The sequence below is a fragment of the Anticarsia gemmatalis genome, chromosome 1 (genome assembly GCF_050436995.1).
Source record: "Anticarsia gemmatalis isolate Benzon Research Colony breed Stoneville strain chromosome 1, ilAntGemm2 primary, whole genome shotgun sequence".
Classification (NCBI taxonomy): Eukaryota; Metazoa; Arthropoda; class Insecta; order Lepidoptera; family Erebidae; genus Anticarsia; species Anticarsia gemmatalis.
In genome coordinates this window covers 7,480,782-7,500,537 of record NC_134745.1, presented here as the reverse complement: position 1 = coordinate 7,500,537, position 19,756 = coordinate 7,480,782, and the positions used below count along the sequence as shown (strand labels likewise).

The following is a 19,756-nucleotide window of genomic DNA, read 5'->3' as shown; positions in this document are numbered from 1 at the left end:
TGACTCCGCGCCTTTATAATATTTTTGCGCTTTACATTAGGTTAAAAAGATAACAGAGCTTTTTCTCCTTTTGTAGAGGGCTGACATTTGCTGTCCAATAATGGTCTTTATAAAATATGACAACCATTTCGTTAGGCACACCCAAAATGGAATGTTCGATTGATGGTGTTTATTTTTGCTGCATGCATACAGCTCTAAAGCTTTGTGCGAAAATATTTCGTAGATCAATGAACCTGGCGTAAACACAATCGCAGTGTCTCACTATACTGGTGAAGCCTAAAGTAATACTTACAAATATTGTGTAAAATAATAATTAAACTAAAATATCTTTGAATACTAATTTCAAAAGGAATTAATACTTACCTAGTCATCATTTTCGGTAACGAAGATATGCACTTTCATCGAGTTAAAGGATAATTTCGACTGTACCTATATTTCAAACATGTTTTACAAGCTTACTTTTACAAATGCTCTTAAATGTCGTTTGAATAGGCTTGCATAGGCAATCATATTTTGCACGTTATGATGATTTAATCAATTTTGAACTAAATGTCAGGCTAAGTTTTTATAGAGTCCATTAGTGTTCTTACAAAACTTTAAGATAAAACAACTGTCGTATTACGCATTTATCCTTTAAGAAGGAACCCAAAGAGGATAACGTAACACACCATCCCTCAAGCTTTTAGTACAGTTTTCCTGTTTACGATTTTGATGTATGTGATCTGATAATTTGATTCGTACGAACATACGCATAGTTAACGATACACAAACGTTAAGTGCTTCAAACCACAACAGGCATTAACAAAAAAGACCTTTTGAAAAAGAAGGATCTTTTAATCTCACGTCAACTGTTTGCTATAGGCAATTTATAGGATATGCACACCAAACACTGACAGGTGATTTGCATTTCGATATCCTAAACGGAGCAAAAAATAACTTAAAAGCAGTAATTTAATTTGGTAGCGATTTCTTTAAAATATATTGTGGGTATTGATTAGGCTGCACCATTCATCACTTCAACTGATTTGAATTTTTGAAGCGAACGTGTAAATGTTTTAGTATTTTTGGTTTTTATGTTAAATGATAATATATTTGTCTAGATCACAGCTACAAGGACGGAATATCGATACAAATCACGCATCGTGAGCTGAACAAGCACAAAGATTAGATTTAAGCGCGTACGATATTAGGCGTCATTAATCTTTAAATGTCCCGTTATGTCAAGTCAGTCAAGTCGTAGATCAGTATCTGTTGGTGCTGTGCAAAAATTTAATACGGTCTTACCACTACTTACATTTTATACATTGTTGAGTGCGTGGGCCACAGGTTTTATGTTATGGTACATCGTGAGGTTCCAAAACAAGGGAATTATAATATTTACTCACGTCGTCCACGATCGTATGTAGAGGTGACAATGGACAGGTGACTCACAAATATGTCGGTGTAGTGACTTTGTGCTGATGCGAACGACTTGTTTATTGATCAGCGTATTCAAAGCCTCAATTTTCGCAAAGCTCAATCTGAACCGGGCTTTTGAAATCTTGCAACTCGTTCAAACCTTGTACCTAAATATGTTGTGGCTAGATTGTCATTGCATAATAAGAAGAGATAGTTAATTGCAATCTAAAAAAAGCAGCTCAAAGGATTGATCTGATTAATGTAGAGTTCAAATTAGTAAAGAACAATATCACAGTAAAATATATATTCAGGAAATGTTGTGATATCGAAGATGGTGATAGAAAATGAAATACAAATTAAAAAGCATACGAAGTCAAACAATTTAATCAATTCCGAGTCTTAGTATATTAGCAAGATTCTCTATTTGCAATAATTCAACTGAATGTTAGGAATTAATTCTAAGATTCAATTTAGTCACAAACGTTCAGTCTTGTTAGCGCGTATAGGTAAAACATATAAATTGTCATTCGAAAACATCTGTCGACAAACTGTTATGTAGTTTTGCAAATTAATTAGAGAGGTATATAGAATTATTTATTGTTAATGTTATTGATGTTTTTAATACAAGAAAAGAATTGAATTTAGAGAATTCATTTCGAGTTTTGCTTAATTTCTGATATAAGCAATAACTTAGTACCTGTTGACATATTTAAAAGTAGTAAATACCAAGAAATTTGTTCAATTCTTGTATATCGTAATTAAAGGCAAATAAGCGTTTATTATTTTTGTCAGAACAAACTCTCCGCCTCTCTACAATTACTCTCTGGCTAGTCTACGCCAGGTTCTGAAAACCGCAGACTGTGTGCAAGTATGATATAGGACGAATTTTATATAAAGATGTTTTGAACAGGGATCGTCAACCTTCGCAAAAGAAAATAATCGAGCGCCATCAATATAATGAGCGATAATTACCATGCTGTATGTAGCATGTATTAGGTAGTGTAAGTCACATCTTATAATGTTCCATTAATTTATGTACAGTGAGCATCAACCGTTATACATATTATGAACATCTAGAGCACCATGTTAAAATAGACAGACATTTATTGCATATTATAAATCGCCGAGCTATGAAAAACCATTGCTTGCCAAATAGGAGATTTTTTCAATAGCTCTAATGTTGTTATGTATTCTAATTTGAATTTGAATAGCTTTTTCTGTTATTTATTAATGTCGTTATATACTGTTAAGGTGACTGGTAACTTTTAAAAAATGCTATGTTGACGATAAATGGATTCTGTTATTGTCCTAAAAACAGACAGTCTAAGCTTTATACTTAAGGCAAATACTAGTATGACTAAGGAACGTCTAATAAATATTTAAAATACTCAGCAGTGTAAATGTTGATTGTTTTCATAACTCGTCCTTGACAAGGACAGGGAATGTAGTCTCTGTATGTAAAGACTTCAACGAACCTCGCCGCAAGCCCCCGTTTTTGTAGAGCTTAATTTAAAAATGCTACAAAAAAAGCTACATAAATTACTATGTATAAAAATGCGAGCGGACATGAAGCTCGCACACAGAAGCGCTCTTAAATAATGCGAATACGATCTTAATGTCATCTTATATGACTACCTGGCCTCTCTGATATAGTTTATACAACTGCGTCTCTGTACTGCAATAAAAGGTTGAAATATGTGTGCTATTTAACCAACTGTGACAAATTGACGAGCATTAATAATTATAAAAGCTTCCTCATTAGGGTCAGATTTATAAATAATACTATACTTTTGTTGTTTGGTATTCAACTGGTAAAATGGGTGGTCGGAAACCGTTAACGCAACCTTTAACTATGATATCACTTGAGTCTAAGTAGGCTGCTAGATTATAATCACCACAATGCTATTTGTCAACTATTATGATAGCAAATAAAAATGAATTATACCTACCTAGTTACCTACAGTTAAATATCTTTCGCACGCAGCTTTGCCTCTGTCGTGAAACCTTTATACTTTTCTGTAGAAATCTTTATATTCGTAATCGATGTTTTAACTGTACATTGTTTCAAAATTGGTAGAAACTGTATCAGAAACAATAGACTTTTTATTGTAATAGCGCGCATTTCAGATGAATAATTACAACTTATTAAAAAAACAGATTTTTTTAGGATCTAATTAGGTACTATCTGGATTTCACGATTTTCCGATTCCTCCTCGGTTCTTGATTATGGTTACCCTTCGATTTATCCGCTAAAATATAAGACCTTACAGCTTCATTATGCTAGGCGTCTGTTTCGTTCCGTATTCGGTGTTAAAGCTTTATGTGTTTGGATAAACATCCTTTGTATTGAATGTGTTCATTGTGGCCGTTACAGTAGAGCCGGTCTGATAGACTTGTCACGCTACACTGACTAGTTCTACTTCAAAGTACTTTGACAGTATTTGAGACTAGCGCGGTAGGTTTCATAAATGTCAGATATATGGCGCAGGACCGATTGAAAACAATAGACGGATATAATAGAAGTTATGTACAAAGCAGATAATGATAAATTTAATTGTTAAAATTGTTGTAAATAAACATAGAGTAAGAATGGTAAATATCTTAAAAAGGGAATAGACCGATGTAGGTATTCTAGTAGGGCTGGTTAGGTAACCAAAAGAAGAAATAAAAAAAGGTATGCTAAGAACATAGGGATAAGCTTATGAAGAAATGTTGATGTCCCGAAACCCGTAAAATCAGTATTTTTTGTTAGTCTTAACGTTATAGTAATTTCACTTAAGTACTTATCGTTTGAAGTGTAGCTTTCGTAGGGTCTAAAATCAAGTCTTGGATCTCTTGACCTGAATGATCTGTAAAAACTTAACTTGGCGAAATGTAAGTAGATCATTATGCCCATTCTCTCACTTTTAAAAGGTAGCAGGAAAAGCCTACTACCTTTTAAAAGTGAGAGAATGATTAATTCGTTCTCTTTGTTCATACATTTTACGTTAGGTACAATTTGTATTACACAAACTTTTAAAAAATGAATTCCTAAGTTGAATATCCTATATGACATGTTCAGTAACACAAATAATGGTGTGTTTCTTCCATATGGGCAAAGGGTATGAACCCACCATCGGGACGACAACCTTAACCAATATTTTATTAACACGATTGACAAATTTTCACGTAATTATGCAAATGATGTTGAGATTTAAACTGGTCTGACCGTAATTACGTTTTATTATCTTAACTTGATGTGGCACTAACTGAAATAATAAAATTGTTTTATTTATTGTATCTCTTTTGAAAGAAGATATACGTAAATCATTATAGTAAATGTAGACCACACACTTGACTGCCTTCGTGGCGCATTGGTTTGGGTCACCACGCCGCTACCATTGCATCGAGAGCTTGTGGGTTCGATTCCCACACGGGACAATTATTTGTGCGATCCACAAATAATTGTTTCGGGTCTGGTTGTGCTTTGTGTCCGTTATTTGTATGTTTGTAAGTCCCCGCGACACAAGAGTTTAGTGCGGGAGTTGTCTTTTTAAAACAACATGCGTGAAAAGGCCTGAATGTAAGTTCATCAAGAGAATTTTGTCTAAAACGAAAATAAACATCGCGACGGCAACTGTTTGCTATAGACTATTTTCTGTTAACAATAACCTACTTTTCACTAATGCAGTCAACTACAGTTTTATTTTCTAGACTAGATAATCCTGTTTTTTTAAATGAGAGTTGTTGCCTAAAATCTGAAACATTAGTTAATCCTATCCTTTACTAAAGATTCCTAATTGAAGACGACCAAATGTTATTAGCGCTTGACGAAAATGATGGTCCTATTACACAGTCACTTAGATTTCCTTATATTCTTGATTCAACTTCTGCATCTAATTTAAAGTTGAAAAAGCATGTCTGTACTTATACTTGAATGTTTCAAGATGAAAGCGCCTACTCTACATATGTTTGAAAAGAGCAAGATGCTGTTTTGCCTCTTTCATTTCAAAAGGCGCCGTTCGTTTACAAACTTCGTTTCAATTGAACATATTCAAGGTTTTCAGTTTTTAAAATGGTATACACATAATCATAATAATAATCATTTTATTGTGTAACACAACAAAGGTAATTAAATAATATTAATGAAACATAATATACGTTGTTAAAAAACAAGATTTAAAAGATTAACATACATAGTTGGTTAAATTTTGGTATTAGATATGTATCAGAAGTGCTTGAGTACGTATTGCTGCCCAAAAAATAGTTTATTGTGTAGTCGCGTATATTTTACTTCATAAAGATTGGTTATTTATTTTTAAAACTCCTTATTCTTTTGAAGTATTTCAACAGTAAAGTTTACGGTTTTGAAGTAGAAAATCCTTGCTCTTGGGATTATGAAATAGCTAAATTATTAAAAATTTAAATTATCTTTAATGTAGAGTGTTTTCTTAAAATACAGCTGAGAAACTTCCCGTAGTTTAGTACAATAGCAGTCCGGAGTTTGGTTACGTCCCCGGTATATGGCAACAGGCTGGCCCCCAATTGCATGGGATTAACTTTAAAAAAAAAACATTCATAAATAAATATATCTAATCAACTTTGTAAAAAGAATGCATATAATTATAAATTAATAACAGTAGCCTTAACTGCTAGTAATTTAAGAGATGCTTAGATAAAGGATAAATAACTTGAAGGAATTACACGGCGCTGTAATTAAAATCTTAGCTACGGTCTTACACTATGTCACGTTTTACTTTTTATGTTTTGTTGGTTCACGTATTGTATTCTGAATAAATGTGTTGTTCACACAAATTATAAAAATAATAATAAATATTTTGGTAGTTACGTAGATACCTATTGTTTAAAGCACCTAGAGTCTAGACGTCATTATCATAATAATGTCTGAGTAAACTAAATGTTCCTAAACTTGTAGGTACCTCGTAAAAAGTTCATCTAAAATAATGGTGCTATAAAATATATTTTTATTACTAATTTTGAAAATCAAATCTGTTGCCTACAGTCTGAAACATTATATTAGGCACTCATTTGGACCCAAAGAAAATATGAGCTTGTGATGTTACGATGCTGTATTTTTGTTATTGTGTTTTTAATTTTTCATAAAGTGTAGCTTATTTGAGTCAAATCAGCTACACTATTGGGTACCTAAAATTAAGGTTTTTCTACAGAACGTCTGAAGATAACTTTTAACTTATTTCTTAGCCCTGGTTTCACTACTTCTGACTAAGTGTCGGTTAGTTAGTTAGGTGGATTTATGACAATTGTTATTATACTTATGTTTTCTGTCACTTTATCTATTGGATAAGTCATGCGACAATTTTGCCTAAGTCGTTAATGTGGCTCTAAATCGTTTCCTTGATTATGAAGTATACGACATATGTACATTATACGTATTTATTTAGGTATTGTTCCTATGATTTAATATCAAAATGTCGGTTGTTCACCCACACAATGCTAACCGAAACATATAAAAACAAAAAAGTAGGTCATATTCGCATATTTTGCCTTGTGAGATGATCAGGGACATACGGATTATAAGCGTTAATCGATGCTTTGATGTGAGGTTGAGAAGTGCCAAATACCTCTCTACGTCACATCAAACGATGTCACGCGAAAATATATATCATCCATATTTCAAATACGTTGTGGAGATGCATTCTGTTCTCTATTATACACGTAGAAAACTTTAAGCCCGATTTCGCCTCTTCTGAATTAGTATCCGTTAATGTAGTTATCTAGTAGATTTTTGATATTTTTTACGCATTTCCTGTCTTTTTCTATAGGATAAATGGATTTCTCGATACCTATCCTGATGTAGCAGTGAAGAAAGCTTTAAATCAGGAAGTCTACGAATGTTTGGGAACATCGGATCATTATTATTCCGAATGATATCGTAGACCTTCACATTGTAACATCATTGACATAATCACCCCTCAAGGCGATACTTAATCTGTTCTACCATTAACTTTAAGTGAATTAAATATTAGTTTTAATAGCTGAAGTTGCTCTTGTATCATTGGAGAACAAAAGATGATCTCATCATCTAAATGCCAGTTTAAGTTTATATAATGAAAATTGATATTAATTTGTTATATCGAATATCGATAAGATAACTGTAGTATGTATTACCTAACGAGATTATGTATTCAAAAAAACCAGTATTGACATTGAAGGCTAGGCTGCGTTTTATGCAATCGGAGCTGACGGTTTGGCGGGCGGCTTGAGCGAGCCGTGAGCGCAGCACCGGTGCGAAACTTCCAAACGATGCCACAACTTAGGCCGTAGTGCTTGTCTCTACGTATCACGTTATTTGTATATTTACTTATTGTATTTTCCAAAAATATTTACACCATGTTTCTTTTTAAAAATTTACCAATTTTGTTGATCGTGCTCAGTGGTTGTTATGGTGCTGTTGACATACGTAAGTGTTTAAGTATATTAATTGTAGTGTTATTTGTTATTATTTAAGATATTTGTTAATGTTTACTGTAAAGATATATTTTAGAAATTGTGTTATTGTGTTGAAATTTACGTTTCAAAATGAAACCCGCTTTCGACAAATTATTACGTCATTTACACGCGTAACTTTTTGAAAAATTCAAATTTGTAAATCGGTTTTGAGAATACTTCCAATATTACTAAGTTATTAAAAACATTGTTATCATTTACCTGTTTGTATCATAATAATGCAAAATTAAATAAATATTATACAAGAAGTAGCCATATGATATTACAAATATTACATACGAAATCAATGATAACACATTCCAAGGTTCTCCAACTCTTCTTGACCCCTGAACCTGTTTCCTAGAGTCTCATAAAATTTGAATAAAATGTTTATAGTCCCTTTAGTAATAAACGTGTGGAAATAAAGCCTTACACATTTTTTTTGTTTTCAATTAACATGTTCGTAAAGCCTTCCACTCACTAATTGCAGATGTCAAGGGCTGTCCACTGGTTAAACGTGAACACAATAAAAACGACATGTAGGGCCTGTTCCGCCTCTTACATGTACATATTACGTGGTAGTCACTGGTAGTCAGCTTATCCGATGGACAAATAACAGAAAAAAATAAATAATGTCCTTTAATGAACCTTAAGGCTTTAATTCTCATTTAGTTTCTTTTAAAGTTTGTAGTTTAAAAATATAGGATTCTATAAAATTCTTCTCATTGTATACAGTTAACATGATACAGCACGAAACAAGGAGCTACGCTCGGATTTATTTGTTACACTGTAAACCAGTTAATCTGTGAAAAGTTTCACTTGTTGAATTTTCTATTGTTCATTGTTATCAAAACCTGTAGTAGGGGATTTCCCTGATTTAGAGATAATAGAGTTAACTTAGCCGGTTTTATGTGAAAACTCGTTTGTAATGCCTCTAATTCATACATACATACATAATATCACCTTTTTCCCATGGGGGTAGCCAAAGACCAAAGAACGCCACTTGGTAGGATCCTAACAAGCTACCCTTGCCTGATTCACATCTATACATCTTGTCATATAGGACCTAATTGTCTCTATTTCTATTCATACAAAATAATTGAAAATTCTCAAATTATTATTCTACATGCTCTACTGAATTCACCTGTCTTATGTTTGACGTGGGCTTTGACATGATATTGTAATACATAAACATTGTTCGAGAAACCGTGTGTTACTTACGTAAAATGTAGTTTTTGTCATGTTTCTACGATATCTACGTATTGTCGTAATAACAGTAGGAAGTCGGGATTGTATGTACGGTTTAATTACTCGAAAAGAGATATAATTTAGATGTTGTTATCGTGTTACTTAATTATTTTGTTGACAACTACTCATTCACTTGAATTCTTAGTACCTACTTACTATGCTCAGTTGCTCACCTATGTATTAGGAATCCGCAGCATTTATTTGTTCTATTATTATAATCTATACTATATACTATAATAATATTATAAAGCTGAAGAGTTTGTTTGTTTGTTTGGTTGTTTGTTTGAACGCGCTAATCTCAGGAACTACGGGTCCGATTTGGAAAATTCTCTTTCAGTGTTAGGTAGCTCATTTACCGAGGAAGGTTATAGGCTACATATCATCACGCTACGACCAATAGGAGTAGAGCAGCAATAAAAAATGTTACAAAAACGGGGAAAATTTTGATTCATTTTCTCTTATGTGACGCAAGCGAAGTTGCGCGGGTCAGCTAGTAATTTATAAACTTAAGCATTATTATTAAGGGCCTAATCAAGGATGACCTAGCAGAAGTTATCAGTGGTATTTTTCTTTTTGAAATTGTATTAATAGCGGCTTAGAAATTACCTTCTACTAGCACTCAGGAATAAGTAGATTTAAAATAACCTAAATATGTCTATAAGTTTTGTTTGTATCTTCTTGGTCATGACCAAAGTTGTTGGTTCTTCTTTGTCCATTTTCTTGATTCTAATGAAACTCTACAATTTGTTTCTTGAAATTCTTGGGTTCTACATGTGGAGAATAAATAAGAATAAATAATATTACGATCGAAAAAGAACACACTACAACTACACTATTTTATATATCAGGAAGTTGAAACAAGTTAACCTATATGAAATGTTAATAAGATAAACATTAAATGTTTGTACATCGAGAAATTAAAATTGTTTGCCTTCAAACCAATAGGCCAGTTAGTTTAAGACACTATATTTTTGTTAAAAATTATCATGATAGTACAATACACAATATGTACATAATAAGTATAACAATCAGTATACCAATAATATAACCAAGCTCAGAACAGATACTCGTGCTCATCACACAAATATATTATTTCATAACTTTTAAATAAAAACGCCTCAATGCTTCATAATGAAAACCGTCATGCCTCGTTAAATCTCATTATAAGAAGCGCAATATTATATTATCTCAACAATATGTCAATAGTGTCATGTAATAAAATAATCTGAATTGTGAGTGCGTCAAATAAAAGAAAGTTGTTGAAAGTAATACTTAATCAGGCTGCAGATTTCTTTTTTATAAACACAAAATGCGTTTCTCTAATTAATTAAATCTTTGACATATTACATTTTAGCGACAGGCTGGACCAACAAGAATGTCAGCTTCAAAATGTGATCGTGCAACAGCATAATTTTAAAAGCTGTTCTTTGTTGATTCTTGCTGCATCAGATTCTCTTTTTAATTCATAATTCGATGTATTGGAATAGACGCTACGGTTATGCTTTAAGTTTTTTATTCCATTATTGTCCAACTGCTAGGCAAGGGTCTACTCCCAAATTGAGGGAGGAGATAAGCCTTGAGCTTCAGGTTTGATACTTCAATTACAATAAAAAATGGCCTAGATGATTAGTTTAATTGACTTTTCAGCACTTATCGCGCCTACTTAACTTTATTTGTTTAATGGTAATGAAAAGACGAATTAACCTACAAAACCTTCAAAGCTCTTCCGCTATATTTTTTACTATTATTCGGTACTCAAGCGAGGAACATTATATTATACTCATTTAACGTCGGTATTCTAGTTACGTAAAACTCGGAAATGGGCGTGAACATCATACTTATAAACTAGATACTCGGGTTAATCGTACCGACAAAATCTTTCTAGTGTTTGTTATGCATTTCGTAACAATAGAGATGTTCATGTTATCGTACCATAAAACACAGCATTTACGCTAACTGATTTAGGAAACAAATTATTTTTTATATAATGCGAGAGGCCAGTTAAGCATTGGGTATTTATTTTCCAGAATGTGATATTAGTATACCTAAGTCTGAAATAACTATTTATAGTAGGCAAATATTTGCTTAGCAGTTAAACACACATTTTCTCATTGTATTTAATAATAATGATTTGCATAAGATGTATACTGTAAAATTTTCTTGCAGAAAAATATTTGAAAGTATGCGACAGAAATGCACTGGACTTAAACGACTGCATGGTGGATGCCGTTCGAAAGGGGATCAAGGCTATGGTTCCTGGAATCCCAGATTTAGGGGTACCTCCCATAGACCCGTACATTCAGAAAGACTTCAAAGTGGACTACAAAAACAACCAGGTAAGAATCTAGATGAATTTTATTACTTACCGAAAAGTTAGGTCTGTTTCTACAACAATGTAAATAAGAGAAGTTATATTGACAAGCGAATTTTCCAAAATATGCAGGTTATTTCGGCAGAAATAATAGTTTATCATAATTAAGAAGCGAATTCTACATAACATTTTGTTTCGTTAATTATTATTGAGCCGGTAAATATAATGGCAGACAGAAGACTTATATCTTTTAATATTTCTCTCTCCGTTTTTTTGTATTCAAGGGTACCTCTCCCTTCTTGTCGGTGGAGCCTAATTTAAGTATCTATTGCGTTAAAGTATACCTACGCAAGAATTTTACATAATTTGAGTCAATATTATCGATGCAGAAAAAACAGTTGCAACAGAGTGATGAAAATATTTTTATTATAATTTGGTTTACACGAAACAGTAACCCCCAGTACCGAACGGCATTAACCAGACGATAAGGTAAAATAAAATAAATAAGCTCAACTGGTTTAAAAGGTAGTTTTGATACCCAACAGCGAATGTTCATGCTCACTGACTTAATTGTCAAGCTATATTCAGCTATGAATATCTAACAATTTACATATTTTTACATGGTTAACAGATAATAATACTAATAACGGGCTACTTTAGCCAAGAAAAAGACTTTGTTTTGAGTCAATTTACACATTCGTAATCTCGATAGTTCTCGATAAAAGTTTTTTATCCAACTTACTAAAGTAGTTATGAATAAAAAAGAAATTAAATATGCAAAACAAACATTCAAAAGCAAAAAATAAACTGGTTTTGGCGAGCTTTCGTTTTTTCTTGAAGTTGTTAATTTTGACTTTTGAAATAAGGACCCCACACAAAAAAGCCGTCCAATCTTTTTGCCTTATAAATTATAAATTATTTTAAAAGCTGCGACTTCATTTGCCGTCTAAATACATTGTCGAACTTTAAAAGCTTAAAAGTTAGTTTAGAAGTTTAAAAAACGGTACTTGAAATTAGAAACCACGAAACGGACCTAAGAAGGCTACCTACATACTATATTTTATAAGAATAGTTATAAGTATGTGTAAAAAGCTGTGTATATTACGTTATAAATACGTTTATTTTGCTGCACAAAACGCATTAAACAGGAAATAATATCTTTAATGAATAGTGGGTATACTTAATTAGCATTTTAAATATTAATGAACATATAACCTGTTTCTGATAGAGCATTCAAAAATATCTAGACTTGGCATTATACAATGAGGATGTAGAGATATAAAAAAGAGAGTAATTAAACATTTTAAACAACATTTTCATGATTCCTTTAATTTGAATGGCATTGAACTTTGTTATAATAACAAACAAACAATTCAGGAATCGCTAAAACGTCGCAATTATTTCATTGTTTTATTTTATTCTCCATATTATTTTAAAAGTTTAATTTAAAATGAAAATGGATTTTTTTTAGTTAATAACGGATTTTTTTTTTTAATAAAACATTATTATGCATACAATTAAAACTAGGTACCGTGTTAAAGAGAACAAAGGTTTTCTCAAAAACAAGTATATGCCATTATCCTTGGCAATAAAAAATAGTCAAGGCCACAACGTTCTTTTTTTGGTCAGTTTTATAAATAAACTGACTTGATTAAAGTTTAAGGTTGATGATATAGTATAAAACGACTTTTTTGTCTATGGCAAATTCTAGTTCTTTTTTTTAATGGAAATAAATATTTGTTGAATATGAAGACACAGAACAATTTCATAGATAACTCAAACCATTACCTAGGTTCACAAAACTGTATAAAAAATTAGCTACCTACGGCTAGAACAGGGTTACTTTTAAAATGGAAATAAATGGGCATGTGCATGGTCAATTAATCAAATTAATCAAAACATAAAAACATAATTTTAGGGATGCTTTATTTGTTTACTTTACTAGTGAGAATAGAAACCATTCTGGTTATTTCCATAGAAGAACATATTGTGAAAAAATTCTAGAAATTCTCGACTGTAATCAGTTTTCCGAAGACCGCACCGTACTCTAGTAACTTTCCATCATAGTTTATTCAATAGATTAATTAAGTAATAGAAAAAGTAGTTAAACCGTTTATTGTTCGGTATTCAATAGATTAATTTATAGAAAAGTAATTAGACTGTTTATTGTTCCGGGTCATGAAATTCGTTAGTTTTATAACCAATTAACTCCTAATTATTTAATGTTTTATAGAAAAGTCAGCGTAATATCTGAACAGTCAGTAGGTACCATAAAAAGGAGGTCACACTCAATTTTATTGGACGCTTGAGCAAAGGTAATTAATAGGTAGGTATGTTATGCTTTGCTGCTGTAGTTACAACAGTTAAGCTTATTGCCAAGGTTGGAATCTTAAAGCTATTGATTTTAAATAATTTTTGCCCAATATCATAAACGTTAATCAGTTAAATAACGCTCTAGTCGCTAGCCTTAACTTTTAATAATTACTCTCTGTGACTAATATATCTCACACACAGAGAATGTAATTATATTTTTAGGGCAAGTAGACCCGCATCAAGTACTAGGTACATTCCTTAATTACGACTGTATTTGCAAACAAAAATCCTGAATTCTTCTATAAAACAGCTAAGCCATTGTTACTCTAGTTACACTAGCGAATCATTACCTAGGTCAAGGAGTTATTCTAGCGCTGTTTCCTCATAAGGCATAGCTAACAAGACCTTATTCAGATACCTAATCACCTTTAAAGTCAACAATAATTAGCTAGCCGTTATGTAAGGATGCAAATTAATTATATGAATGCTTGGAAAATGGCTCTACATAACTACATATGCTGAATAACTATTCATTAGTTATTTACTATAAGTAACAATTAATCTTGGACGTTTCTGTTTGTAAACCTGACTCCGGTAATTAATGATAGGTCTTTATAAAACTGAGAAAGGAAAAAACAATGTACCTACTTACTACTCGCCATACGCAGCATCGCTAGGTTATGAACTTATGATGTTAGACGCGATAAACGGTAAGGCTGCTTTTCCACCAGTGATGTCCTATACGGCTATGCGTCGGGGATGTAATAGCTAGGCTGTTTCGACCGTTTGCTTAGACTGTTTCTACTGATACCTTACCTATGTAAGATGTAATGGTATGCGGTATGTAGCGGCGCGAGTAATATGTGTTATGAAGATGCAAAGCTGCCTTATCTGATTATTTGACTTCTTGTATTTCAGATCGCCGCAAAACTGTCTATGAGGAATATCAATGTCCAAGGCATGAATGAGGCTTCCGTTCATGACGCCAGGTAACTATCAAATAACTTAGTTTTAATTAACCTATATTTTGTAACTTCTGGCTATAAACTTCTTCTCCAGTCTTTTGTGGATCGATTAGTATAATCAAATTCATTTTTAGTATAACGTTTTTGCTACTTCCTTCGCGTAGATTTTAGTTCAATAATTTTCCGGATTTCACAATAGTTTCTATTGCTGCTCCTATTAATCATGACATGGAGCCTTAATAGCCTACAGCCTTCTTCAATGATTGTACTATTCAACAGAAAAATATTTTTGAACTGGAACTGGTAGTCCATGACATAAGTGTTTTCAAACAAGCAAGCAACCGCAATGCCTGATATTATTAGTATCGATTAAAAGTTAATTTGATTTAACTGACATACAGTACCTATCTATTAGTTACATTAAACAAATGAAAGAGAAGTTTTAACGGTAGGTATCATGTTGTCGTAGTTGATTAAGGAAAATGAAATCCCATTTGATGTTCATTCACAAGGGCAATCCGACATTGATTGTAAATTATGCAAGCGCCTTGAATTCCGTGGTATATTCCTATCTATAATTATGCAAATTTCTCAGTGTAACCAAACTGTATCCAGAAAGATAGGTAATAGATATAACGCGCCCAACGCTTTAAGCATTGCGCAAAGAGCTCCCTTGTTGGTTTACTTCCATATCTTCTGTACTGCCAATGGAAAAATATAGAATTAAGTCACATAAAAACCTTAGATCAGAAGTTCTGTAGTTCTGACCAAAAAAAAGTCAAGTCCTGTTTTTTATTGTAAACAGTTCTCGATTGACATTCTGTTCGCAGCTTTAATGGAAACAATAAAATTAACATGCGTTGTTTACTTAATATGTACAAAACTCATGCGTGTTTTGCTTTAATAAGTGGCTAGAATGACTTAATAGGCAAATTTAAGGCACCCACCCGTGTCCTTGCGGGTAAACTGTAGTCCAACAACATAGTAGAGAGAATGCAAGTTTCCTGATTGACATATGTACACAACATGCAGAATTGGAACATCAGTAATTTAGGCTTATTTATGCAGCTGACGGTGGCCGGTCTAATACAGTTACTTTATTTTGGAAATACACCGAGCTAGGTATTTATAATCTGGACAAAGTGGTGCATGCCAAGGCTCTCTCCTAACTTGTCAGATTATAACGCTAAAATCGTGTAATTTCATTCAGTCTTGTGTAGAATGTATTTATACTCTTAGGGAAAACCTCGGGTCTTTAATGTATCACGTTACTAATTACCCTGGTATATGTAGGTACCTAACTAGCTCCGATTAATCAAGCTAATCTTAAACACTTACATTTAATACGTGTCAAGACGTCATGGATAAATAATTGTTGTTTATTTCTAATTATAAGATGAATTGCATTCATACTTGTAGCATATTGCAATGTAGGTCAGTACAAGGTAATCGAGTCCCTAATTGCATCGGCATGATACAATCATACAAATATTACGAAGGTACTCGTTACTTACTTGAACTTAATGAGGAAAATAGCAGTATAAGACAGTATGTTAGTTACCTCTTTTGTCAAAAATGTCAACAGATATAATCATTTGGTAATTTTTTCGCTGAAACCTAAAGACTTTTCCCAAGACCTAATTTTTTTAAACTTTACTGTCCCACTGCTGGGCAAGGGTCTCCTCCCAAACGAGGTTAGCCTTGAGTCCACCACGCTGGCCAAGTGTGAGATGGGGCCAACCAGTTTGGCTCGGTTGGACCTAACTTAAACTAAGGTTTCTTTATTTGGCATTATTGTTATTTACGCTAATCTCAGGCGAAGAACTTCACAATTGATTATATTCGACTTAAATTCAGGTCCGCGGTTGCCGGGTAGGAACTTCTCGTGAAAATCGTTCTAACTTGCTGGATTGACTAATTTAACTTAAAACCTCTTTGAATTGCTATATTTTTAAGCAGCTTTAAAATGATTTCAAAAGATTCCAAGACGTGAACTTTTTGATAGCACTTAGTTTTAATTAATGGTTTTAATTACTGAGATACAATTGCATTGTTTCGAATTATTATGATTTTTATGTTAATATGTATTCAGGAAATGAAAAGTTTTTATGCTACATTTTCAAAATTCTGTTTTTCTGCAAAGTCATTCAAAATAATTAGGAGTTCAAAAGTTTCTAAAATCTATTTTTTTATAACAAATCAGGTAACTTACTTGATATCAGATAATCACAGGCATGTATCTATGAGGAATTATTATAATTTATTAGTATCTAAATTATTACGCAACACTTTGAATAATATTAATTGATCATGCGTTTTTATACCACTAAGTAAGTAAACATGTTTGATATATTGCCACATGTCCGAGTATAGAAAATAAACACGTAACTATTTATAACGATATCTAGAATTTAATTCATTACCTACCCTAATTGTAATTATTTTATCGTCAATCATCATCAACATAAAAATGTTCACATTCTTACATTCTTAATACCGTCAAGGTTGATAAACTTGATGGTATTAAATAAATAAATATTATTGGACAACTCACACACGGTCATTTGATTCCAAACTAAGCAGAGCTTGTACTATGGTAACCAAGTAACTGATAAACATACTTATATACTTCTAAATACATACTTATATAGATACATTAACACCCAGGCTCAGAACAAATACTCGTGCTCATCACACAAAGATTTGTCCCGGGTGGGATTCGAACCCACCACACGCGGCGCTGCGGTTATTCGGCGAGGTGAACGCTTAAACCACTGCGCCACCGTGCAGTTGAATGTTTAAGAATGTTTCTTGGAAAAAGATGGCCTAACTGCTAAGACTATACTGCCTAAATGGAACTGCCTATATGCTGATGGGGAAATACACAGTTATAATTAGTAATGCTTTAAAAAATAATTTCAGAGTGCGAGCAGACGATGACAAATTCCACCTAGAAGTCGATTTATCCACACCACAGGTGATTGTGTCAGCAGAATACTACGGAGAGGGACAGTTTAATGCACTCAAGATTGTAGCTGAAGGAACATTTAACACGACTATGAGTAAGTACTCAGTACCTTCTAGATCAAATGTAATTGCGTGACAACTTACATATGTAATTATTTTAAACAGACCAATCAACTTAATTTCAGATTCCACACAAATGATTACGCAACATTGTATCTATTTTTACAAGCTTTTTATTACTCTATTATATCAATAAAAAATCTCAAATTACATAATTCCTAAGATTAAATGGACATCCGTTTACGAATGTTAACGCCTCAAAGGAATAAAAACTATAATTATTTTAAATAACCGATAGTTACTTGAGTAGTATGAGTGTTGTGTAATTTGATTGACGTCACAAGCTGGCAAGATACGTAATAACTATGAATTAAGCTAAACTCTCGAGTAAAGTGGAGGCCATGCTGAGAAGGAAGGGAAACTAACCTACTCTCATGATGCTTTACCTTAGTATTTAGCACGTATTGTTAATAGGACTGTTTGATCTGCCACGTTAACTCAACTAGGTACTTATGTAGAGTTAGAAAGTTTCGCGCTTATGAATTGGCGACCGCTGATTGACGTTTAGCCGTCAACGAGAGGTTTAGTGCCAAAGTGGGGCGATGCCTGCTACAAAAAGTACCTATAGCTTTTTTATAAAAAGAATATCGGTTTGTTTAAGTACCTACGTGTATGATCTTAAGTCAGCGATGACGACGACAGTCGCTTTGTCCGTTCGTTTCATAGTAGATAATGTCAGTGATATCCTAATGCAATGTTATTTTTCAGCTGACTTGGTATTCACATGGAAGTTGGACGGTATTCCAGTAAAGAACGGTTCAGACACATTCATTCGCATCAAAGAGTTCTACATGAGACCTGATGTTGGAAACATGTACACTTATTTCGCAAATGACAACCTCGAATCCAAGGAATTAAGTAAGTTATATATTTTTTTAACACAATTGACTGACTCCAGGGTGTAACTCACACGGTTTCGAAGAGACTTACAGCAGAAAGTCAGCTAATGGTAAAAAAAATCAAATGTGCGAAATCGTTTGATACTTCTTTTCTCTTTGAGTACTACTGCTTGGTACTGAACTATAAGTTTGCATTTTATTCCTCTTTAGTCTCAAGGCAAGATTTTCTACCGAGTACGATATCTTATTTACATTATTGCTGCTACGAGCATATCTGCATGTTGTAAATTTTCTTAACGTTAACTAATCGTATTCGTTTTTTTTTTCACAGCCGACTTAGGCACGAGGTTCGCGAATGATAACTGGAGAACATTGTACAGAGAATTCCTACCCTACGCTCAAGCTAACTGGAATAAAATTGGCGTCAAAATTGCCAACAAGATTTTCTTAAAAGTTCCTTACGACCAATTGTTCCCTTCTTCATCGTAGTTTTATAATTAAAATAATTTTATTGTGTATATACCTATTGGTTTTCTGTGATACCTAACATAATTTATATTAGGTATAGGTGTATGTATGGAGCATTTTTATACTTATTTCTTACAATTATAAATATTTGTGTTTAAACTAAGTGCGTCGAGAAAAACCTTTGTGATGTGAAAACAATTGTATCTTACTGCCTACTTTACATGTGAGGCCTTTCATGCAAGTGAATAAAGTCTTTTGTCTTTGTACATTGTGCCGCGCAATAACGGTTAGGATGATACCTAAATATAAGTTTTAAGAAATAAATAATGTTGTTTTTAAGCAAATTAAACCATTTCAGTAGAATTTTTAATAGGTATTTTAAAGTAAGTGTCATAAGTTACCAACTTATTTTACATCATTAAGTCGTCTAGATTCTTAAGTGATTGTGTTGAATAAATTTTATTATATTCTTTATATTGTTTTAATCTAATAATGAGCATAAGTGCTTTGGTAATTTGGTGAGCACTATTTCCCAATCCTACATAAACCAAAACTGCAAAGAACAGAGACGTTCATTTCAAAATATTCATTGGCCGCTCGTCGGGCCCTCTTTTTTATTGTGCCGTGCTGCATACATTTCGAAGGACGTGAGTACGTAAATTAAGAAAGGATCTACAACT

At 32.8% G+C, this 19,756-nt stretch overlaps 1 protein-coding gene across 1 annotated transcript; it reads left to right on the top strand.

The window, feature by feature from the left end:
• The first annotated feature begins 7,631 nt into the window (after positions 1-7,631).
• On the top strand, positions 7,632-19,548 carry LOC142973785 (circadian clock-controlled protein daywake-like). Its single transcript, XM_076115790.1, has 6 exons — positions 7,632-7,819; positions 11,260-11,429; positions 14,636-14,706; positions 17,605-17,744; positions 18,478-18,627; positions 18,940-19,548. Exons 1-6 carry the CDS (start codon positions 7,750-7,752, stop codon positions 19,095-19,097), a joined length of 759 nt encoding a protein of 252 aa, XP_075971905.1. The 5' UTR covers positions 7,632-7,749; the 3' UTR covers positions 19,098-19,548.
• Positions 19,549-19,756: the final 208 nt, after the last annotated feature.